General features: G+C 39.6%; 1 protein-coding gene and 1 non-coding gene across 2 annotated transcripts in view; one reads left to right on the top strand and one right to left on the bottom strand.

The window, feature by feature from the left end:
• L2HGDH (L-2-hydroxyglutarate dehydrogenase) overlaps positions 1–26216 on the bottom strand; it is a 58422-nt gene that overhangs the window by 12499 nt on the left and 19707 nt on the right. The window contains exons 5-9 of the mRNA XM_016193733.2: positions 25514–25676; positions 21734–21768; positions 10715–10879; positions 7033–7190; positions 4940–5071 (exon numbers count right to left, since the gene is read on the bottom strand). Of these exons, the coding sequence (XP_016049219.1) occupies positions 4940–5071; positions 7033–7190; positions 10715–10879; positions 21734–21768; positions 25514–25676 (653 nt within the window). The remainder of the gene's footprint in view (positions 1–4939; positions 5072–7032; positions 7191–10714; positions 10880–21733; positions 21769–25513; positions 25677–26216) is intronic.
• Positions 10089–10193, top strand: LOC132533578 (U6 spliceosomal RNA). Its single transcript, XR_009545442.1, has one exon. It is a non-coding gene; the product is annotated as a U6 spliceosomal RNA (small nuclear RNA).

Genomic DNA, 26216 nt, shown 5'->3' with positions numbered 1-26216 from the left:
AGTAGTTTAAATAGACCAATTTCAAGCACTGAAGGTCATAATGCATAAGTATCCTACTAAAACACTACAAAGAGAACAACTTATTGGGAAAGAGAAAGCATAAAGAAACAACCAGGAGGCTGGTGTGGTGGTGCACCTGGCTGAGTGCACTGTTAAGTGCACAGGGACCCAGGTTCAAGCCCCAGGTCCCCAACTGCAGGGGGAAAGCTCTGCAAGTGGTGAAGCAGTGTTGCAGATGTCTGTCTCTCTCCTTCTCTGTCTTCCCGACCCTCTCTATTTGTGACTCTCTATCCAATAAATAACGATAAAAAAATTTTTTTTAAAAAAGTAACCAGAACGAAATAACTAAAATTAGGGCAGAAATAAATAACACTGAAAATAGGAGAGCTAAAAAAAAAAAAAAGAAAGAAAGAAAGAAAATAAGAGAACTATACAAAATATCAACAAAGCAAAATGGTGGTTCTTCAAAAGAGTAAACAAAATTGACAAACCCTTAGCTAGACTCACTGAGAAAAAAAAAGGGAGAAGACTCAAGTAAATAGGATTGTAAATAAAAGAGGAAATATAACAACATACACCACAGAAAGCCAAAGTATAATGCAAGACTTCTATGAAGTCTTCTATATGCCACCAAACTAGAGAACCTGGGAGAAATGGACAAGTTCCTAGATACATACGAACTTCCAAAATTAAACAAAGAGGAACTAGAAAATATGAACAGGCCAATCACTGCCAAAGAAACTAAAACAGTTATCAAAGAACCTTCCAAACAAGAAAAGTCCTGGACCAAAGGGTCTTACAAATAAATTCTATAAAACCTTCAAGGAAGAGTTAATCCCTCTACTTTTAAAACTCCTCCAAAAGACTGAAGACATAGGAATACTCTGTCCACCTTCTATGAAGCCAACATCACCCTGATACCAAAAGCAGATAGGGACACAACAAAAAAAACTACAGACCAGTATCTCTGATGAGCACAGATGTTGAAATATTAAACGAAATTCAAGCCAACCAGACACAACATCATGATCAAGTGTGATTTATCCCAAGAATGCAAGGCTGGTTTAAACAATCAATGTGACCCACCACATCAATAAAAGTGCGACCAAAAATCACATGGTCATATCAGTAGATGCAGAGAAAGCCATTGAAAAAATACAACATCCCTTTATGATCAAAGCACTATAAAAAATGTGAATAGATGAAAAACTCCTCAAGATAGTGGAGTCCATATACAGCAAACCTACAGCCAACATCATACTCAATGGTGAAAAACTGGAAGCATTTCCCCTCAGACCAGGTACTAGACAGGGTTACCCACTACCACCATTACTATTCAACAGTGTTGGAAATTCTTGGCATAGCAATCAGGCAGGAACAAGGAATTAAAGGGATACAGATTGGAAGAGAAGTCGTCAAACTCTCCCTATTTGCAGTATACATAGAAAAACCTAAAGAATCCAGCAGAAAGCTCTTGGATATTATCAGGCAATATAGGAAGGTGTCAGGCTACAAAATTAACATATAAAAGTCAGTGGCAGTCCTCTATGCAAAGAAGAAGAAGGAAAATAAATCAATCCCTTTGACTATACCAACAAAAACCAATACAATATCTAGGGATAAACCTAACAAAATAAGTGAAAGACTTATATACTGAAAATTATGAGTCATTATTCAAGGAAATAGAAAAAGACACAAAGAAGTGGAAAGATATTCCATGTTCATGGGTTGGAAGAATCAACATCATTAAAATGAATATACTACCCAGAGCCATCTACAAATTTAATCCAACCCCGGCCCCCAGTTCCCCACCTGCAGAGGGGGTCACTTCACAAGTGGTGAAGCAGGTCTGTAGGTGTCTTTGTCTTCCCCTCTCTATCTCGCCTCCTCTCGATTTCTCTGTCCTATTCAACAACATCAATGCAACAACAATAAGGGCAAAAAATGGGGAAAAAATGGCCTCCAGGAGCATTGGATTTGTAGTGCAGGCACGAGCCCTAGTAATAACCCTGGAGGCAAATAAATAAAGGCAGTGGATAAAGAATTGAACTCTCCAGAATGAAGTCCAAAGTTGGGTCCTTGTCATTACATTTGGCAGAATAGTTTTCTGGTTCTTTTATTAGTAAATCTCCTTTAAAAAAAAAAAAAAGGGCGGGGAGCTGAACCCAGGTTCATCCCCCCACACTGCCATAAAACCAGAACTGAGCAGTACTCTGGTAAAAAATAATAATAACGCAATCCAGATCAAGGTCCCACCCATGTTTTTTAGAAGAATAGAACAAAAGCTACAAATACTTTTCTGGAACCAGAAAAGACCTAGAATTGCCAAAACAATTGAGAAAAAGAAAGAACAGAACTGGACGCATCACACTCCCAGATCTCAAATTGTATTATAGGATCATTATAATCAAAACTGCTTGGTACTGGAACAAAAACAGACACACTGACCAGTGGAAAAGAACTGAGAGCCCAGAAATAAATCCCACACTATGGGCATCCTATCATCAACAAAAGTGCCCTGAGGGGGTTGGGCGGTGGCGCAATGGGTTAAGCGCCTCCTCTCTCCATTTCTCTCTGTCCTATCCAACAACGAACAACATCAACAATGGCAACATAAATAATAATAACCACAACGAGGCTACAACAACAAGGGCAACAAAAAGGGGGAAAAATGGCCTCCAGGAGAGGTGGATTCATGGTGCAGGCACTGAGCCCAGCAATAACCCCGGAGGGGGGGGAAAAAAGTGCCCCAAATATTAAATGGGGAAAGGACAGTCTCTTCAACAAATGTTATTGGAAAAGTTGGGTTGAAACATGCAGAAGAATTAAAATGAATCATTATATTTTACCAAACACAGAAGTAAATTCCAAATGGACCAAAGATTTCAGTGTTAGACCAGAAACTATCAAGTACTTAGAGGAAAGTATTGGCAGAAATCTTTTCCATCTAAACTTTATAGGTACCTTCAATGATACAAATCTAATTACAAGGAAGACTAAAACAAAAATAAACCAATAGAACTACATCAAATTAAAAGGCTTTTGTACAGCAAAAAATACCACCACCCAAACAAAGAGACCCCTTACAGACTGGGAGAAGATTTTTACATGTCATACATCAAATAAGAGGCTAATAACCAAAATATATAAAGGGCTCACCAAACACAGCAACAAGAAAACAAATGACCACATCCAAAATGGGGAGAGGATATGAACAGAATTTCACCAAAGAAGAGATCCAAAAGGCCAACATACATATGAAAAAATGCTCCAAGTCATTCATTGTCAGAGAAATGCGAATAAAGACAACAATAAGATACCACTTCACTGCTGTGAGAATGTCTTACATCAAGAAAAGTAGCAGGAAAAAGAAAGAAAGAAAGAAAGAAAGAAAGAAAGAAAGAAAGAAAGAAAGAAAGAAAGGAGAGAGAAAGAAAGGAAGGAAGAAAGGGGAAAAAAGAAAAGACAGCAGTAACAAATGTTGAAGAGGTTGTAGGGATAAAGGAACCCTCCTGCACTGCTGGTGAGAATGTAAATTGGCCCAACCCCTGTGGAGAGCAGTGTGGAGAACTCTCAGAAGGCTAGAAATGGACCTACCCTATGATCCTGCAATTCCTCTTCTGGGGATATATCCTAAGGAACTAAACACACCCATCCAAAAAGATTTGTGTATACCTATGTTCATAGAAGCACAATTTGTAATAGCTAAAACGTGGAAGCAACCCAGGTGTCCAACAACAGATGAGTGGCTGATACACAATGGAATACTACTCAGCTGTTAAAAATGGTGAATTTGGGGGTTGGGTGGTAGCACAGAGGGTTAAGCGCATGTGGCACAAAGCACAAGGACCAGCGTAAGGATCCCGGTTCGAGCCCCCAGCTCCCCACCTGCAGGGGAGCTGCTTCACAGGTGGTGAAGCAAGTCTGCAGGTGTCTATCTTTCTCTCCCACTCTCTGTCTTCCCCTCCTCTCTCGATTTCTCTCTGTCCTATCCAACAACGAACGACATCAACATTAACAACAATAATAACCACAACAAGGCAACAACAAGAAGGGCAACAAAAGGGGGAAAAATGGCCTTTAGGAGCAGTAGATTCATGGGGCAGGCACTGAGCCCCAGCAATAACCCTGGAAGAAAAAAAAAAAAAGGTAAATTCACCTCATTTTAGATAGAACTTGAAGGAATCATGTTAAGTGAGATAAGCCAGAAAGAGAAGGATGAATATGAGATAACTGCACTCATAGACAGAAGTTGAAAAACAACAGAAGGGAAAACACAAAGTAGAATTCGGACTGGGTTTGGTATATTGCACCAAAGAAAAGACTCTGGGGTTGGGGGAGGAGAGTTCAGGTCCTGGAACATGAAGGCAGAGGACTAGAGGGGGTTGAATTGTTATGTGGAAAACTGAGAAATATTACACATGTAACATTTCCTAATAAAGTCTCTTCTGAGCAGAAAACTACTGCCTTCCAACCTCCGTGTTTTGAATGACCAGGTGGCAGTTCCCAGATGTGATTTCAGTTGAGCTTCTTCACAAGTACAAATTATTTTACTGTAGTCAGTAAACCTTTACCCTCCCCCCAATAAAAGGAAAAAAAAAAGTATAGGTTAAATAATCAGTGGAATACTTGGTCATTAAAGAAAGATGACATTGTACTGTTCAGGACAAAATGAATGGAACTGCAGGTGACTAAGGTAAGTGAAATAAGTAAAATGGTAAAGGATAACTATTTGATGGTTTTGCTCCTATGTGGATTACAAATGACTAAAACAAATGAACTTGCCAAAATAAAAATTTAAAAAAAAAAAGCCACATAAAGATTCAAGTGGATGTACTGACAGACTCTGAAAATATTTTTATCAATCACCAAATCAAAACCAGCTTCCAAGTTTATCGAGAGTGTGATTATATTTATTATCTTTGTAGCTTTTCCTTACCTAAATATATCACTGACAGTAATTTCAGGAATAAACTTTTGAAGATGTTTCACTGTTGCACTGAGAAAGCAGGCTTTATACATTTCATTAACTCCGTAGAAGAAATTCTGAAATGCTAGTTTATTCAAGCCACTGAAAGCAAAGGAAAAAAATCTTCATAAGAGAAGGGAATTCTTCATTACTATAATGTATTTTTACAACTATAAGATCTTTTGGTGGCATCCCAGAAATCTAGGCAAAATCAAAAAGATGTATAAAAGGAAAATCAGTTTTGCACCACAGTATAAAGGAAACTTCATCAAAAGAATACCTTCCAAGGAGCCAAGAGGTGGTGTACCTAGTAGAGTACACATGTTACCATGCACAAGGACCCAAGTTTAAGACCCCAGTTTCCATTTGCAAAGAGGAGTTTTCACAAGTGGTGAAGCAGTACTGCAGGTATCTCTCTTTCTCTCTCCCTCTTTATCTCCCTTCCCTCTCAATTCCTATTTCTAGGCAAAATAAATAAGTACATATTTTAAAAAACAAGAATAGCATCCAAACTCAAATTCCCAGAAAATGTGGTTTCAAACTGGAGTTTTATAAAGTTTAACAATAACAAGGCTTTCTAATGTAATATCACACGTTATCCAAACACTAAAAGGCATTAATGGAGTGTTAAATCAAGGGATTATAATAATAAGACATCTGCCCTACTTTTCTTTAGTCAGCCCGAACTAATGGTAGTGATTCTCAAGTGAGACTCTTAAAAGTCTATATATACATTTTTTTTTTACCCCCACAATCATACGTGTTCTGCTTGTAAACTGTTAGAGAATCTGTGGAAGGCAAAATTCAAGTATAATGTAAAAGTTTTCTAGTGATTTTGTCCCTCTGGAGAGGGACATTTTAAAATAAGAACAACAGGGGAGTCAGGTGGTAGCACAGTGGGTTAAGCACAGGTGGCGTAAGGATCCTGGTTCGAGCCCCCAGCTCCCCACCTACAGGGGAGTTGCTTCACAGGTGGTGAAGCAGGTCTGCAAGTGTCTATCTTTCTCTCCCCCTCTGTCTTTCCCTCCTGTCTCCATTTCTCTCTGTCCTATCCAACAACAATGACATCAATAATAACTACAACAATAAAGACAACAAAAGGGAATAAATAAATTATTTAAAAAATTTAAAAAATAAAAATAAGAACAACGAAACCAATGAAATACTTTGTTTCTTATTTTTATTTCTTCCTTTTTTCTTTTTTTTTATATTTATTTATTTACCCTTTTTGTTGCCCTTGTTTTATATTGTAGTCATTATTGTTGTTGCTACTGATGTTGTCGTTGTTGGATAGGACAGAGAGAAGTGGAGAGAGGAGGAGAAGACAGAGACACCTGCTGACCTGCTTCACCACCTGTGAAGTCATTCCCCTGCAGGTGGGGAGCCAGGGGCTCGAACCGGGATCCTTCCACCAATCCTTGCGCTTTGCGCCAGGTGTGCTTAATCCGCTACACTACCACCCGACTCCCTTTTTCTTCCTTTAAAAATTCTTTTTTACATAGTCTTATTGTGGTGTAGGGGGTTGAACCTATGACTTCAAGAGCCTCAAGCATGCATTACCATTATGCTATCTCCCCCACCTTAATTTTTTACTTAAAATAGTTAAGAACCTACATTTCAGGTGAACAAAATAATTTAATTTTTCACAAAAGGAAACAAATATGACTCTAGTAATTTCTCCAGTGGTTTTTCAAATGATGTTAACTGTCTAGAAATGATATTATCAAAGTAAGACATCTACTGATTTTGAGAGAAACTTTTTTTCCTAACTGAACTAAAATGTTAACAAAGCAAGCCTTGGATTATCAGATGAATGATCAGCTTTTGGTCTTGTTCTTTTTAACTAAAACAAATCACTGGCTCATCAGAATTTTCTGGAGGTAATTAAAACAGTATGCTTATTCACAAAACTCTCTATCTGGACCAGTAAAAAATCAACATACCTATTATATATATTAAGATTCCTAGAGTAGCTAAAAATAAGTAGAATATTAAGAAAATTACATCTTCCCTTGTTAAAAATAAAAGAACATAGAACAAAGTTCTTTAAATAAAGTTGTTACCTCTTGACAATTATATCCATAACATCTCTGGCATTGAAGTCAAAAGGTCTGTAGCCCTCCCTTTTAAAGGCAAGGATTGCATTAGGGCCTAGCCAAATACTGCCATCCATTCGTGGTGTGAAGTGAACTCCAAGGAAAGGAAACCGACTGTCTGGAACCTATGGGTTTAACACAGCAAAAACTTAGTAATTCCATCTCATATAGCCTTTCTTTAAAAATGAACATTCAACTGGTAATGATAAGCACTTTTATCTATACTCAGTTCAACTCTTCTATGCTTCTGCTATAAAGACAGCACAGCACAGCACAGGAAACACTGATGCTATTGGTACTAATATACTTTGCCCCAAATATTTCTCTTGGACGCAAGGGGTAGGGAGTGGAGAATTATCCTCTCAGGTTATTCCTCATAAAAATCCTCAATTTGCCTCTACCCTTCACCCTCAGTTAGGAATACAAGTGACTGGCAAGTATCTGAGCTGTCAGAAACACACACACAGGAATTGTACCTCTCTTACTTTATGGTCTTGTCAATATTTTTTATTTTACAAATAAATTAAAACAAAAGAAACACATTACAAGTTTTTGAAAGTATCTGATGAAACCAGTGAAGTTGGTGTTTTAGAAAAATTAAAACATTTCAGAGTGGGATACTAGCATTTTCATTTGGTACAATCTCATATTTTCAGACAGAAGAATGAACTCTATTTTTTAAAAGATTTTTTAATATTTATTTATTTCCTTTTTGTTTTTATTGTTGTTGTTACTGATGTCGTCATTGTTGGATAGGACAGAGAGAAATGGAGAGGGAGGGGAAGACAGAGAAGGGGAGAGAAAGACACCTACAGACCTGCTTCACTGCTTGTGAAGAGACTTCCCTGCAGGTGGGGAGCCGGGGGCTTGAACCAGGATCCTCAGCTGGTCCTTGGCTTTGTGCCACATGCGCTTAACCCACTGCGCTATCACCTAACTCCCAAACGAACTCTTTATTAAATATCTCTGTCTTCTACACCATGAAACTACTTGCCACCACATTCCCTTTTCTGTACCTATAGATAGTGAACTGAGAAAATGGGTTGGGTATCTTGGACATGCAATAAGGGAAAGTCCTCCATCAGTGATGTTTTTATCAGAGGAAGAAGAGTTGAGTTCTTTCTTTCATCAACCTTAAACACTTATTTAAAGCAATGAAATTAATACCTACACTTATTCATATACAAAATATTAAATAAGAAGCAATATTAAAGACTTTGGCCTCAAGATGTATTATTAAATTGGGGCAGAGGTAGATAGCATAATGGTTATGCAAAAAGATTCATGCCTGAGGATCCAATGTCCCAGGTTCAATCCCCCACAACACCATAAGTCAGAGTTGAGCTGAGCAATGTTTTGGTTTAAAACTTAAGTTGCAGTCTGGGAGGTGACACAATGGATAAGGCATTGGATTCTCAAGTATGAAGTCCTGAAATTACTCCCCAGAAGTGCATATACTAGAGTCATGCTGTGGTTCAATCTCCCATCTCCCCTCTCACTCTCACTTTCCCTCTCCTCTCCCCCCTCCTCTCTCTCTCTCTCTCTCTCTTTCTCTCTTTTTAACTAGAGCACTACTCAGCTCTGGTTCATGGCAGTATGGGGGATTGAATCTGAGACTTTGGAATCTCAAGCACGGTAGTCTCTTCGCATAACCATTATGCTATCCACCCCTGCCCCATTTCATTAATAAACAAAATTAATATATAAAAGTTTTCAAAAAAGTTTTACAGTGTGCTATGTTTAATTTTTGAGAAAAGGCGATCTCGTAAAAATATTTTTTGATACAAATACTGAAACAGAAGATTCACAGAACATAAAACAAATGGGACCAGGATCACAGGAACAAATAATAATCATATCTCCTTGTTTCAACTTATATTTTTAAAAAGCTTTTTCCAAAATGAAGACCCCAATCTCATCTGCTATATTCTTGCCTTTAGGTTTTGTATTATTAAACAATTTGTTCTGTTTTATATCTTAGTGCTTTTTCAGCCACCAGGTTCCAGATGCTACCATGATGCCAACCTGACTTCCCTGGGAAGACGACCTCATCAATGTGTCCTAGAATACCACCTCTCTCCAGAGCCCTGCTCCACTAGGGTAAGACTGAACAGGCTGGGAGTATGAATCAACCAGCCAATGTCTATGCTCAGCAGAGAAGCAATTACAGAAGCCAGACTTCTGCTCCCCACAATGATTCTGGGGTCCATGCTCCCAGTAAAGAACAGGAAAGTTTCCAAGGAAGGAGATAGGATATGGAACTCTGGTAGTAGGAATTGTGTAGATTTGTACCCCTTTATCCTATGGTCTTGTTGATATATATGCATATAATGTATAGATAGATATAGATATAAAAGATTAAAATGACTAACGGCAGCAAGTACATTTGGCAAGGCCTAGGAGAAAGATTTATTTGGGACATAAGAGGTGAGGGAACACTAAATGATGTCATACCCAGTCTTTTGGCCCTCCCTACCCAGGACAGCATCTGAAGGAAATCCCTGAAAGACTGATCACTCTCCCCACACATACCTCAGGCTATTAAAAACAAAATAAACCTGCAAACCAAGAGCTAGGTTCTTTCTTAATGGTCCTTTCCAAGGTGCACACATGCTTTCTGGATACAAGTACTTAGCTAATTAATTAATTACAATTTAACTACTATAAAACCAGAACAAAAACTTTAAAAGAATTTTTGGGAAAATGAAGCACTTCTCTATGAAATAGCAGACTCCATCAGAAAAACAAACATCTGAGTTATTGGGATCCCTGAAGAAGAAGATAGGCAGAGGAATAGAGGACATATTCAGGGACTGGGTGGTGGCAAACATGATTGAATACATGTGTTACAATGTGCAAAGACCTGGGTTCAAGCCCCCAGTCCCCACTTGCATGGGGAAAGCTTTGTGAGTGGTGAAGCAGAGCTTCAGGTGTCCCTCTGTCTCTCTCCCTCTCTATCTCCCCCTCCCCCCTTTCTGGCTATCTCTAGCCAACAAATCACTAAATTAAAAATATATATATTCGTGCTCGCTTCAGCAGCACATATACTAAAATTGGAACGATACAGAGAAGATTAGCATGGCCCTTGACAGGATGACACGCAAATTCGTGAAGCATTCCATATTTTTGGAAAGTCAGCCAAAAAAGACAAAGATCCAGTGGACAAGTCTGGGGGAAAGGTCAAAAAGAAGAAGTGGTCCAAAGGCAAAGTTCAGGACAAGCTTAATAACCTCGTCTTGTTTGACAAAGCCACGTATGACAAGCTCTGTAAAGAAGTTCATAACTATAAGCTGAAAACTCCAGCTGTTGTCTCTGAGAAACTGAAGATTCGTGGCTGCCCTTCAGGAGCTCCTCAGTAAAGGGCTTATTAAACTGGTATCAAAACACAGAGCTCAAGTAATATACACCAGAAACACCAAAGAGCTGCTGGTGAAGATGCATGAACATTCCCACCTAATGTCCAGAAGTAGGTTCCTGGCATCACATATGCCAGAGTGATGCTCTAGTCTCCTCCTCCCATTAATAAATACGTTTAAATGATAAAATAAAAATATCTCTTACTTGCAACACATGTAAAAGTTTTTGTTTCATTCCCTTTTTATCCACCACTATCTTGAGAATGGTAAGAAGCAGAAACATCATTACTTACCGGATAAATGTTTCCTTTTACAAGATAGCATTTTTCTGGCTTTAAAAGCAAATAATCTCCTCTAAACGGTACAATCTGAGGATCAGGGCTACATCCACTCAATTCTGAAATGCGGTCTGAGAAAAGTCCTGCACAAGTCAAAACATACTGACATCGTACTTCTTCCTAGAATAGAAAACAAAAATTACTTGTATGATTTAGAAAGGAAAACATATGGGGTGGGGAGTGGCAGATGATGGAAGAAAATTCAATAAAAGCACAGAAATGGACTTTTAAAAATTCCTTTTAAGACCACCCTAGCACCTGGAGAAATAACTCAACTGGTAAGGCACCAAATTTTCATGCTCAAAGGTTCCTGGTTCAATCCCTGGCACCACACATACCAGGATGGTACTTAGGCTCCTCTCTTTCTGCCTCCTGTGAGGCCTCTCTTATACGCAATAAATAAAATTAATCTTAAGAAAAAAAAAAAAAACAGGAGTACTGCACACAGTACCATATGCAAGGACCCAGGTTTGAGCCCCTACTCCCCACCTCTAGGAATACACGTCTCTGCTTCTCAATTTCTCTGTCTTGTCAAATAAAATAGGGAAAAAAAAAAAAAAAAAGGCACTGGGAGTGGTAGATTCGTAGTGCCAGCACAAAGCCCCAGTGACAACACTAGTGGCAATAAAATAAACAAACAACACATTAAATATGACTATCAGTTCTTCTGCATTTGGTGGTAGTTAGAAACTTATACACCATGCAATAGGATGTCACCTTAAATTTTGTATTTTGAAGCAGAAATGCTCAATAAGTACAGCAAACAAGTAGAAAGACTTGAAAAAAAAAAGACACCATAAGATAATTAATCAAGTGGTCTGGGAGGTAGCACAGTAGATAAAGCACTGGATTCTCAAGTGTGAGGTCCTGAATTCAATCCCCGGCAGCACATGTACCAGAGTGATATCTGGTTCTTTCTCTCTCTCTTCCTATCTTTCTCATAAATAAATAAATAAATTCTTTAAAAAAAAAAAAAGATAATCAAATATTTTCTTTTTTTAAAACAGAAAGGAGGGTTTAAAAAATTTTTTTTGATAGTATCTTTATTTATTTGATAGAGACAGGCAGAAATTGAGAGGGAAAGGGGTGACAGAGGAAGAGACAAAGAGATACCTGTAGCACTGCTTCACTGCTCATGAAGTTTCCCCCTATAGGTGGGTACTGGGGTTCGAACCTGGGTCCTTGTGCACTGTAACATATGCTCAACCAGGTGTGCCACCACCTGGCTCCAATCAAATATTTTCTACTTAGACCTAGATACCCTCCTCACCTACTTCCTATTTCACTTCCCTCAATCACTCTAAGTCCAACCATGTCAGATAAAGTAAGAACTACAAAAACTGGGTAAGGGCAAGAGATTAGCACACTTTAAATGATGGCCCTTTTGGTCACTAACAGGCCACCCCATCATCCAGGGCCCTAGTCAGGGAATCCTGGAATTTCCATATAGATATGATGAGCCTATACCTCTAACAAATCTCTCTTTCCACCACTGTCATCTCCGTCAGGAACATCATAAATCTTCTTGTGGGCTTCTATGGGACATTGCCCTCAATGTAGAACTGTAGTAGAAATTGCCCCACTCTCCAGAGGGAGGTTGGGTCAACATACTCTGCCACTAGAGGAAGACTGGTCCTGAAATGGGTGCAGCCTAGAATGTTCCTATGATCATGGAATGAAAGCTCAGACTGACAGGGCTGCAGAGGTTACACAGGCTCCTATGCTAAATATAGACATGGGCCCTAGGTCAGATTGACAGGATCTATAGTTAGTTAATGGTATTTATATACTTTTCCCATATTTGGAACCTTTTCTCTGCCCTTATGCAGCTTCTAGTCTTATCTTCAACTCTGAGACTATCTTCCCAGATAATACTCCTAGGCCACCTGCATGTCAGATATTGGGCTCAGTCAAAAATTAGTAGTCATGGGCCATTTGGAATATACCTGAAATAGACTTCCTAGCTCCTTCCAACATGAAGACTCTACTTTTACCTTTAAGATCCTAGTTATTAAACATATTGTTCTGCTTTATATCTTAATGCTTTTCAGCCACCAAGTTGCAGATGCTACCTACCATGATGCTAATCTGACTTTCCTCACCAATGTGTCCTGGAACCCCAACTCCCCAAAGCCCTACCCCACTAAGGATAGATAGAAAACAGGCACATGGTATGGATAGATCTATCAATGCCTATGTCCAGTGGGGAGGCAATTACAGAAGCCATACCTCTCAGCTTCTGCACCCCATAAAGATCTTTGGTCCATACTTCCAGAGAGATAAAGAACAGGAAAACCTCCAATGGAGAGGAAGGGATATGGAACTCTGGTGATGGGAATTGTACCCTCTTATAACACAATCCTGTCAATCATTATTAAATCACTAATTAAAAGTTATTTTTTTTAAAAAAAAACTAGAAATGTAATGCTTTACCTAGCAAGAATATTTAAGCTACACAGACACACACCATTTTCCTAAGATCTGACAAACTAGAATGAGATTTAATAGTGTGAGATTTCTAAACTTAAGTTATTGTATTTATACATAAAATTTGTGATTAATATCTGCATATTTATAGCTTTATCCTGTCAGTGTTTACCTATTTGCTACTTTATTTCCTTTTAAAAAAATTTTTATTATTGTTTGTTACAAGATTATTATAAGATTGCAACTATGCAGCTATCAAGAACAATGAACCCACCCTCTCTGACCCATCTTGGACAGAGCTAGAAGGAATTATGTTAAGTGAGCTAAGTCAGAAAGATAAAGATGAGTATGGGATGATCCCACTCATCAACAGAAGTTGAGTAAGAAGATCTGAAAGGGAATCTAAAAGCAGGACCTGACCAAATTGTAAGTAGGGCACCAAAGTAAAAACCCTGTGGTGAGGGGTAGACATGCAGCTTCCTGGGCCAGTGGGGGGTGGGAGTGGGTGGGAGAGATGGGTCACAGTCTTTTGGTGGTGGGAACGGTGTTTATGTACACTCCTAGTAAAATGTAGTCATATAAATCACTAGTTAATTAATACAAGACGGGGGAAATTAATTGTATGTCTCGAAGTTTTTCAAAACACAAACTGAATCTTTTTAATATATAGGCTGTGTAATTGATATGCAGACTATCTCAAAAGCCTAGACCAAGTAGATCAGAAGCAACATCGCCCCGCCAGATATTTGTCGGGATGCAGCATCATCTAAGTTCATTTCCCACGTCTACGCTCGACCGGACCTGCCAATATACTCGCCCACCCTGTCCAACGCTTGACGTCTCGTCACCCAATCTGGTCCCCTATGCCTACACTGAACTTCTCTGTTCCAGTTTCTTGGAAACAGAGTTGGCAGTCAGCTGAGGTAAAGAACAAACACCTCATCGCAGACCCCTGCAAGCGTCAACTGGGCTTTGACCTAGCACGTTATGATTGGGCCCTCCTCAATCGCTATTGAACAGGCCATGGCCGGTGCGCCGCTATGTTCCATCGCTGGGGAGCCAGAGACGACCCGAACTGCCCCTGCGGCTACAGACAGACTATGACCCACATAGTCAATGACTGCCACCTCTCCAGATTCAAAGGAGGTCTCGAAACTTTACATCAGGCTCAACCTGACGCTGTTGACTGGCTACGGAAGAAGGGCAAACGCTAGAAGAAGAAGAAGCAACCAATAGCACAGCTATATATAAGATACTGGGTACTGTACAGAAAACCCTAACAAAAGGACTTTTCAAAGTTAACCCAATTACCAAATAATGTGATGATAACATTAACTATCCATTGTCTTTTTGAACCCTAAGACAGCAGGAACCTCACATCTCCACTATAGAGCCCCTACTTCCCCGTCCTAGAACCATTGGATAGGGCCCACTTTCCCGTATGCCTCTCCCAATCCATATCAAATAATATTGCATCTGCCGATCACAACCTAACCAACACAACGATTGCCACCTCAACATGCTTCACTTCAGACTGTGTCCAGAGACTTCATGTGTGGAATGACAACCCTTCAGCATCATTACTCGGGTGAGACCTTTCCTTTCATAGTATACTCTAATTCCATCTCAGGTGGTTCACTTTCTAACAAAGTCCCAAAACCTAGATATACACCAGTTTCTGTGAGAGAGAGCATATGTTCACACGTATCCATAAACTACTGCAAAATATATACCTGAAAGCAGAAGTACACTAGAGTTTGCAGTGAGTACCCCCTTAATACTTCCTCTCCACTATTCCAAGCTTTGTGTCCATGATTGCTCAACAATTGGTTTGGCTTCGTATGTTAACTCTTTTCAGTCACCAGGTTCCAGATGTCATCAGGATGCCGGCCAGGCTTCCCTGGACTGAAGACCCCACCAATATGTCCTGGAGCTCCGCTTCCCCAGAGACCCACCCTACTAGGGAAGGAGAGAGGCAGACTGGGAGTATGAACTGACCAGTCAACGCCCATGTTCAGTGGGGAAGCAATTACAGAAGCCAGACCTTCTACCTTCTGCAACCCTCAATGACCCTGGGTCCATGCTCCCAGAGGGACAGAGAATGGGAAAGCTATCAGGGGAGGGGGTGGGACATGGAGATTGGGTGGTGGGAATTGTGTGGAATTGTACCCCTCCTACCCTATGGTTTTGTTAATTAATCCTTTCTTAAATTTCAAAAAAAAAAAGATTGCAATCTATAGTCCACACCACACCCACCACCAAAATTCTGTATCCCCTCTCTCCCAAAGATAACCACACCATAGTTCTCACAAGTCTTACAGTTTTCTTGCTTCTTTTTTATTTAGACTTTTTCTTTTCCTTTTGGCAAGTTCACGTAAATCAGATCTCTAGTCTTAGAGCATTTTTATCATGTTTGTTGGCCTTTTGGATTTCTTCATTGGTGAATGTTCTGTTCATGCTGCTCCCCATTTTTGGATAGTCATTTGTTTTCTTGTTCTTGAGTCTGGCAAGCTCATTATATATTCTGGTTATTAAACTCTTGTCTGATGTATGGCATGTAAAGATCTTCTCCCATTCTGTGAGGGGTCTTTTTGTTTGGGTAGTGGTTTCTTTTGTTATTCAGAAGCTTTTTAATTTGATGTAGTCCCACTGGTTTATTTTTAATTTAGTCTTCAATGTAATTGGATTTGTTTCATTAAAGATGTCTTTAAAATTTATGTCTTTTAAATTTTGTCTTTAAAAGAGTTCTGCCAATAATTTCCTCAAAGTATTTGATAATTTCTGGTCTAACACACAAGTCCTTGGTCCATTTAGAATTTACTTTTGTGTTTGGTGAAATATAGTGCTTCAGTTTCATTCTTCTGCACGTTTAAACCCAGTATTTTCAACACCATTTTTTGAAGAGACTCATCTTTTCCCACTTAATACTCCAGGCACCTTTGTCGAAGATTAAATGACCATAAGTGTGGGGGCTTAATTCTGGCATCTCAATTCTATTCCATTGGTCAGTGTGTATATTTTTGTTCCAGTATCAAGCAGTTTTGATCACAATGATTTTATAATACAATTTGAGATCTGGGAGTGTAATGCCTCCAGTTCTATTCTTTCTTCTCAAGATTATTTTAGCAATTCTAGGTCTTTTCTGGTTCCAGATAAATATTTGTAGTTTTGTTCTATTCTCCTAAAAACAAACAAAAAAACCCAAAAAACTGGGTGGGACCTTGATTGAGATTGCATTAAATTTGTATATGGCTCTCAGTAAAATACACATTTTGATAGGTGAGGTAGAGAACATAATGGTTATGCAAACAGACTCTCAGGCATGAGGTTCCCCGGTTCAGTCCCCTGCAACACCATAAGCCAGAGCTGAAAAGTGCATTGGTCTATCTCAGATGGAAATATTTATTTGGATGATGTTAATTCTTCCAACCCATGAACATAAAATATCTTTCCATTTTTTTTGTGTATTTCCTTGAATAGTGACTTGTAATTTTCAGTATACAAATCTTCCACATCTTTTGTTAGGTTTATACCTAGATATTGTATTGTTTTTTGTTGGTATAGTCAAAGGTATTGATTTCTGGATTTCTTTTTCTTAGTGTTTGCATAGAGGAATGTCACTGACTTTTGTATGTTAATTTTGTAGCCTGACACCTTACTATATAGCCTAATAGTATCCAAGAGCTTCCTGCTGGATTCTTTTTTCTTAAATATTTATTTATTCCATTTTGTTGCCCTTATTCTTTTTAAAGTTGTAATTATTGTCATTGTCGTTGTTGGATAGGAAAGAGAGAAATAAAGAGAGGATGGGAAGACAGAGGGGAAGAGAAAGACAGACACCTGCAGACCTGCTTCACCGCTTGTGAAGCGACTCCCCAAAAGGTGGGGAGTTGGGGGCTGGTACTGGGATACTTATGCTGTTTTTTGTGCTTTGTGCCACCTGTGCTTAACGTGCTGCGCTACTGCCCAACTCCTCCTGCTGGATTCTTTAGGTTTTTCTATGTATACTATCATATATCATCTGCAAATACTGAGTGCGACCTCTTCCTATCTGTATGCCTTTAATTCTTTGCTCCTGCCTGATTGCTATGACAAGGACTCTGTTGAGTAATGCTGATAGTGGGCAGCCCTTTCTAGTACCTCATCTGAGGGGAAATCCTTCCAGTTTTTCACCATTGAGTATGATGTTTGATGTATATGGACTCCACTATCTTGAGCAACTTTCCATCTATTCTCATTTTTTTGTAGTGTTTTGATCATAAAGGGATGTTGTATTTTGTCAGTGGCTTTCTCTGCATCTATTGATATAACCATGTGGTTTTTGGTCTTACTTTTATTGATGTGGTGGATCACACTGATTGGCTTACGTATATTAAACCAACCTTGCATCCCTGGGATAAACCTCACTTGGTCATGATGAACAATCTTCTTAATATACTGCTGTATCTGGTTGGCTAGAATTTTGTTTAATATTTTAGCATCTAAGTTCATCAGAGATATTGGTCTGTAGTTTTCTTTTTGTGTGTGTCCCTGTCTACTATTGGTATCAGGGTAACAATGGCTTCATAGAAGGTGGAAGGAAGTATTCCTGTGTGTTCAGTCTTCTGGAAGAGCTTTCAGAACTTTTTGCAGGACAGGCTTGGTGATAGTTGATTACTTCAACTGCTGCTTGGCAGAGAAGGTCTCCATTTAGTCAGAATCACAGTCTAGCAGGATACAGTAGTATTGGTTGAAAGCTTTCTCACTGGCACTCAATTTATATCTTGCCATTCTCTTCTGATTGTGTGGAGAAATCTGCTGCTAATCTTATGGATTTTCTTCTGTAAGTGATTCTTTGTTTTTGTCTTGCAGCCTTCAGGAGCCTTTCTTTATCCTCATTCCTTTTCATTCTATATATGATGTGTCTTAGTGTCTGGGTTAATTCTATTTGGGACCCTTGGGATTCTTGAACCTTTATGTCTTTTATGTTGTCTAGACTGGAGAAGTTCTCAGCTGTTATGTCCTGTAGAATGCTTTCTTTCCCCTCCCACTCTTCCTCAGGTAAGCCAATAATGTGTATATTACTTCTTTTGAAGTCATTCCATGTCTGGTTTTTTTCAGTATCTCTTAATCTCTTTTTGAGATCTTTATTAGTTTTCTCTAGTTCATCCTTGATCTTGCTAATCCTGTTTTCTGCCTTACTTGTTCTGTTCTCTCTCCCTTCTGTTGTTTTCTGTAGCTCAGCTATTTTGTTACTCTGTTCTGATACTGTTTTAGCTTGTTCAGCTAGTTGTGTTCTTAGCTCAGCTATTTCAGTTTTCAGCTCTCTAGTTACCTTGAGATAATTAGTGTTTTCTTTCAGAGTCTCATTTGTTGTTTCCCCCAATGATATTACTGTCAAAAGCTTTCCTCACTCCTGTGGCTAATGCCTCTATTAGCGTTGTTTTCATTCTTATGTGCTTCTACCCTTTGGGGGCTTTTATCTGACGTTTTCTCCTGTTCATTTCTCCAATGTTACTTCTTAGTTTAACCATTATATATGGTGTGCTATGAGGTCCCTCTCTGATTACTTCTCAATCCACTAATCACACTTGTCTGACTGACTTGTGTCTAAGTAAGGTATTAAGAGTTCACAGTTTTGAAAATTAACAGTTGTTTCAATGTTATCTCAATCCCTAAAGTGAAGCACAGTGGCTATTAATCCCTCTTATGTTCTTACTTTCTTCCCTGCAGGCTATGGGAGCTTGGGAGCTTTTTAATTGTAAATAGATTTTTTTTTAGCTTAATTACTCACTCCTGACCAAGAGATAAAACAGGGTGGGGGAATGATAGCACAGTGGTTATGCAAAGAGAGACCCAAGATCCAAGGGTCCAAAGCCCTGGGCCCAGTTCTACACTCTGCCAGCAGTCAAAGCCAAGCCAGGCAGCAGTCCTTAGCCCTGTGAGTTTCTAAACAAATCCTATTTGTACTCCATGGGTTCTGAAGCAATTATTCACCATGTCTCCCAACATCAGGACAATAATTTGGAGAGGGTCCCACTATACAGCCCCACCTCCAGACCACCAGGAGTGTAGATCTTCTCCTGAGTTCCCCAGTCAGTTCTTTGCCCCAATAGTAGTACAGGGTCTCCCCACTGCTGTTCCAGCTCCAAGGTACAGTAGCAGTCAAGACTCACAGTTGCAGTCTTACAAGGTCCTCTTCTCCCTTCAGCAATCTTTTTGTTGATAAAACTCAGACCAGAGGTGGCACCTCAACTGGCAAACTGCCAGACTATTACCATCTGATCCCAAGTAGATATGGGCTTTTAGCCCCAGGAATCTCTCCTTAAGCTTCTGTGTGTCCAAGAGCCACACGTATTTGCACTCACCTGTGATTTGGTGTGTTCTCAAAGTAATTCTGGTACTGTCTTGGTGCATCCTTAGGTGATCCTCCCTCCCTCCCCTCTCAATTTCTCTCTGTCCTATCGAATAAAATAGGAAATAGGAAAAAGGGGGGAAATTGGCCATTGGGAGAAGTGGATTCCTAGTGCTGGCACTGAGCCTCAGCTACAACCTTGGAGGGAAAAAAAAAAGATGTGGAGGGACACCAGAGATTGCTGGTGTATGTTCACTCTCTCTCCCATTACACTCATTACTTAGAAATAAATATGACTGGGAATCGGATGGTGGCACAGCAGGTTAAGTGCATGTGGCACAAAGCACGAGGACTGGCGTAAGGATCCCAGTTCGAGCCCCAGGCTCCCCACCTGCAGGGGAGTCACTTCACAGGTGGTGAAGCAGGTCTGCAGGTGTCTATCTTCCTCTCCCCCTCTCTGTCTTCCCCACCTCTCTCCATTTCTCTGTCCTAACAACGACATCAATAACAATAACTACAACAATAATAAAAAGACAACAAGGGCAACAAAAGGGAAAATAAATAAAGAAAGAACTTTAAAAAAAGTGGTTCTCCAATTTAAAAAAAGAAAGAAAGAAAGATGGCTAAAGAGGATATACAAAGATGCCAGAGAAAAAGAGTTGGACTGCATGGGGTTCATAGTATGGCAATTTGGTTAAGTTGGGAATTACAATTGATAGAATTTTCTTACCTACATAGTTCCAGCTCAGAGTTGACCAATATAGGCATTGCATATGAGCTGGCAGGAAGTAAAGCAACAACCGCTATACTCAGAAGGTTATTTTAGCCCAGCATAGTGACAAATACCCACTGTAAAGTGAATTTTTAGTTCCATATCTATTTCTGTTTACCATCTACTGATCTTACTGACCTATTACCAAGGTATAGACACAAGGCAATTACTCCCTTGAATATTCAGAGCTTGTTTGTACTCCCACTTCAGCAGCTAGATAAACTAAATTTCATAGATTGTTTGGAGACATGGCCAACACACCTTCTGAACTTTTGCTTCCTGAGATACTTTCAGAATTGTGTAAGACATAATTCCTATAATAAAACCTATAACACTAACTAATTACTCTGTTCCCCTGACTGAACTCAAGTCTAGTGGACATGCAACAAATGCATACTTCCTTGCCATTCAATAGCTTTTTAAAAATTAATTAATTAATTATTGGATAGAGACAAAGAGAAATTGAGAGAGGTGGCTCCCATGCAATAGTTCTTTTACTACCAGAAGATGAAGGAAAGCAGCCCATCTCCCTCTACACAGTGACCCCCCCCACTCCAACCCAAACCAAGCAAGGTCTTCTAATGAGTAGTGTTAGCAGATTAACATAGATAATTAGGCAGAGTAATAAAAACACAAAAAAAGTTTTGTCTTAAAATTAAATACTCCAAATGTTACAATCCTATCCTTTGCTGACACAATCACTTAATGAAGACATTCCCAACTTGGGACCCTTCTTAAAATGAAAGTCTTTTTTTTTTTTGCCTCCAGGGTTATTGTTGGGGCTTGGTGCCTGCACTACAAATCCACTGCTCCTGGAGGCTATTTTTTCCCTTTTCTTGCCCTTGTTGTTTATCATTGCTGTTATTATTATTGTTGTTATCATTGTTGTTGGATAAGACAGAGAAATCGAGAAAGGAGGGAAAGACAGAGAAGAAAGGAGGGAAAGACAGAGAAGAGGAGAGAAAGAAAGACACCTGCAGACCTGCTTCACTGCTTTTGAAGTGACCCCCCCTGCAGGTGGGGAGCTGGGGGTGGAGGCTCGAACTGGGATCCTTACACTGGTCCTTGGGCTTTGAGCCAAGTGCGCTTAACCCGCTGCACTACCACCCTGGCCCCTTAATGAAAGTCTTTTTATAGTGTTCTCAAATAATTTCTTTCAGAATAACTACTGTATTAGACAAATTTCATTCCATGACATAAAAAAGCAATGTGTTTAATGCAAGTTTTTAAGAAAGAAGAGATAAAAGTAGACAACTTTGATTAATAATCTTTAAGTTTGCCTGGGAGACATCTCAGTAATAGAGCATAGAACTTTCATGCATAAAGTTGCAAACTGTAACAATACATATGCCAGAGCCGACCTGTGCTCTGGGGTCTCTCTCTATCTCTCCGTCTGTCTCATAAAGTAAATAGGTCTCTTTTATTAATAAGGAGTCTTTACCTTTTCATTCCTTATAACAATGGGATACTTCAACCCTAAAAGAGAAAAAAAATAATATTTATTTTAAGTGAAAGAAGTTCAGCATATAATATTTGAAATATCACACTGGTAACAAATTTTAAAGATTTTCTTTTATCATAACTGTGATAGTAACCTGGGGCCAGTTGGTGGCGCACCAAGTTGAGTGCACGTTACAATGCACAAGGACCTGGGTCCAAGCTGCCAGTCCCCACCTGCAGGGGGGAAAGTTTTGAGAGTGGTGAGGCAGTACTTTAGTGTCTCTCTGTCTCTGTTCTTCTCTATCCCCCCCCTTCCCTCTCACTTTCTGACTATCTCTATCCAATAAATAAAGATAATATAAGAATTTTTTTTAAAAGGTGGGTGGCGCCAGGCGGTTCTTCTTCTTCTAGCGTTTGCCCTTCTTCCATAGCCAGTCAACAGCATCAGGTTGAGCCTGATGTAAAGTTTCCAGACCTCCTTTGAATCTGGAGAGGTGGCAGTTGTTGACTATGTGGGTCATAGTCTGTCTGTAGCCGCAGGGGCAGTTCGGGTCGTCTCTGGCTCCCCAGCGATGGAACATAGCGGCGCACCGGCCATGGCCTGTTTGATAGCGATTGAGGAGGGCCCAATCATAACGTGCTAGGTCAAAGCCGGGTTGACGCTTGCAGGGGTCTGTGATGAGGTGTTTGTTCTTTACCTCAGCTGACTGCCAGCTCTGTTTCCAAGAGACTGGAACAGAGAAGTTCAGTCAGGCATAGGGGACCAGATTGGGTGACGAGACGTCAAGCGTTGAATAGGGTGGGCGAAGATATCCGCGTATATTGGCAGGTCCAGTCGAGCGTAGACGTGGGAAATGAACTTAGATGATGCTGCATCCCGACGAATATCTGGCGGGGCGATGTTGCTAAGAACTGGCAGCCATGGAACCGGGGTGGAACGGATGGTTCCAGAAATTATCCTCATGGAGAAATATAATTTGGAATCGACCAAGTGGACATGGGGGCTACGGAACCATACTGGGGCACAGTATTCTGCAGTGGAATAGCATAATGCCAGAGATGATGATCGTAGTGTGGAAGCGCTTGCGCCCCATGAGGAGCTGGCCAGTCTTGCAATGATGTTATTTCTCGCACCCACCTTTGCTGCAGTTTTTATGAGATGTTTGTGAAATGACAGAGTGCGATCGAGAGTAACGCCAAGATAGACTGGCTGGGCTTCATGCCGGATTCTCGCAGCGGGTTAAGTGCACATAGTGGGAAGTGCAAGGATCTGTGCAAGGATATTGGTTTGAGTCCTCCACTCCCTATCTGCAGTGAGGTCACTTCATAAGTGAAAGCAGGTCTGCAGGTGTCTTTCTCTCACCCTGTCTTCCCCTTCTCTCTCAAATTCTCTCTGCCCTATCCAACAACAGCAGCAGCAGCAACAACAATGTAAAAAAAAAAAAAAAAAAACATGGCCACCAGGAACAGTGGATTCATAGTGCAGGCACTGAGCCCCAGCAATAACCCTGGAATCACACACACAAAAAAAGGTCAACTGGACAATACATAAAACTTTTGGCATTTTTAGTTTAATTTACTTAGTCTATGTTCATAAATCAATCTCCACCTCAGCTCCTATACAAGCGATCACAGTTATAATTCCTAAACTACATTCCAGGAAACCATGATTCAAATGCATGAATGCTAATTTTTCCTTAGAACTAATTGTATGACATGAAAAAAAAAATCTTGCTGCCCATTACTGGCTACCTGACTTCTTATGGTTTCTAGGTTGTATGAAGAAGCAGGTTATGGGCAGGGGTAGATAGCATAATCATTATGCAGTGAGATTCTCATGCCTGAGGCTCTGAAGTCCCAGGTTCAATCCCCTGCACCACTATAAGCCAGAGCTGAGCAGTGCTCTGGTTAGAAAAATAAATAATAATAATAATAAGTAGATAAAAGTAAATAAATTTTATTTTTAAAAAAGGTTATTACAACATAAAAACTTTCAATAATAAACTGTTAACAAAATTAGTTCCAGACAGATTGATATACAGAATCTCAAAATATTTTTCTTTTTTATATATTTATTTATTTTCCCTTTTGTTGCTCTTGTTTTTTTGTTTTTTTTTTTTAGATTTTTAAAAATATTTATTTATTTATTCCCTTTTGTTGTCCTTGTTGTTTTATTGTTGTAGTTATTATTGTTGTCATCATTATTGGATAGGACAGAGAGAAATGGAGAGAGGAGGGGAAGACAGAGACGGGGAGAGAAAGACAGACACCTGCAGACCTGCTTCATCAACTGTGAAGCGATGCCCCTGCAGGTGGGGAGCTGGGGGCTTGAACCTAGATCCTTACGCTGGTCCTTGCACTACGTGCACATAACCCGCTGTGCTACCGCCTGACTCTCCTTTTTTTTTTAATTGTAGTTATAATTGTTGTTATTGATGTCATTGTTGTTGAATAGGACAGAGAGAAATGGAGAGAGATGGGGAAGACAGAGGGATGAGAGAAGACAGATGAGAGATAGACAGCTGCAGACCTGCTTCACTGCTTGTGAAGAGACTCCTGCAGGAGGGGAGCCTGGGGCTCGAACCGGGATCGTTAAACCAGTCCTTGCGCTTCTAGCCACATACACTTAACCCGCTGTGCTACTACCTGACTCCCTCTCTCTTTTAAACTAGAGCACTGTTCAGCTCTGCCTTATGTTGGCAGTCTTGGGGACTGAACCTGGGACCTCTGGTGCCTCAGGCATCACAGGCTTTTTACATAACCATTATGCTATTATCTCCCCAGCCCCCTCCAAAAAATATATGTATTTCTTTATCTGATATATAGCATATATTTGAGAACATATATATAAAGACCATGATCTACCTTCGTCCTTAATCTGATTTATTCTGTTACCTACCTATAACAGCCTTAATTTATTTAACAACTGTGTTCATCATCTCAGAACTGAGAAGGGCACTGGGAAAATGATTCAGATGGTCTAGATCTTAAAAATCTATCAGTGAAGAATAAATCGAGCACAACTCTCTCTTCTTCAAATATCCCAATAGCAAATAGAAGACTTAAATCATCCATCAGGTTAACACAATGTTTCCAAAGCAAAACAACAAACTCTAAGTGTCATTTACAATGAAGGCAGTGTATGAAGATGTGGGCTGGAGGGTAGGGGTAAAATTCAAAATGACGAAGTCACATCCTGGAAGCCTTCCCTGATTGGTGTCCATGCTGGCAGGAAAGCAATATTTTTAAAATTTATTTATTAATAAGAGAGGAGAGAGAAAGAACCAGACATCACTCTGGTATATGTGCGGCCAGGATTTGAACTCTGGAACTCACACTTAAGAGTTTAACGCTTTATCCTCTGAGCCACCTCCCGGACCACACCTAGCTCTTGGCAAGATGACTCAGCAAGATTAAATGATGCAAATCTGCATTACAAATTTAGTATTCTCAAGAGATTCTAACTGTAACCTAAAGAGTGGGAAAATATTTGGCAACTAAATTTTCTATTAACAGTCTTGAAAGTTAAGTCAGACAACTCAGTAAGAAGTGTCTAGTCAGTATCTAGCTCTATGAGCACAAGGCCCTTCAGAAATTCTAGTTTTCCAATATCCAATCTTGCCTTTGTCCCTTCTGCACCTGCCTCCATCTCTAAGCCCTGTTCTCACCTCATTCTTGGTGGTAGTTCTATGCACTATCCCAGATTTAGGAGAAAAAAAAAGTCTCTGAATTATATCTAAAGTTAGAACAAGTATTCAAAAGAAAAGCATAGATGGCTTACCATCTTCACTTCTTGAAGGACTTTCTTTAGCCATTTCAATTTTTTTTACTTCAAAACTGGTCAAAACAGAGCCACCAACTTCTTGAAAATCTTTAGCAAATGACAGAGCCACCTGCCGATAGTCCACGATACCAGTATATGGGCAGTCAATAGCCATTAGACCCTGGGATGGGATTATTAATAAGTCAAGATTCTGCAGTCATACCATCCTAAACATGCCCAATTTTGTCTCTGAAAACATCAATACAGTTAAAAAATACTGTGGATAATTTTGTCCAATAAATTTTATATTTTGATTATATTAACCATTTATTTTGAGGGATAATACACATTAATCTTTTTAGCACAATCCTGGTAGGCAGAGAGAGACCATGGTAATGAAGCTTCCTTCAATGTTTCGGGGGCTGGGCTTGGTTGGGCCATGTGCATCACAAATCGGTACATTATTCAAGTAAGCTATTTCACTGGTCCTACTTCAAAGGTTCTTAATTTATTTTTTTATGTTTTTTCTGGCCCAGTTCTTGTTGTCTTAGCGAAACACTAAAGTTTGTTATAGTAAGTACCTGAAGTTGATGTTGAGTCTGTATTTGTGTCTAACAGACAAAAGAAATAACACTAGTTAAATAAGAAAATCCCTATAATCAGGGCTGGGTGGTGGCTCACCTGGTTGAGCACATATATTACAATGCTCTAGGACCCAAGT

Source organism: Erinaceus europaeus, chromosome 16, assembly GCF_950295315.1.
Source record: "Erinaceus europaeus chromosome 16, mEriEur2.1, whole genome shotgun sequence".
Taxonomy (NCBI): domain Eukaryota; kingdom Metazoa; phylum Chordata; class Mammalia; order Eulipotyphla; family Erinaceidae; genus Erinaceus; species Erinaceus europaeus.
The sequence above is the reverse complement of the archived record's forward strand: the minus strand, read 5'-3'. Positions and strand labels throughout refer to the sequence as shown.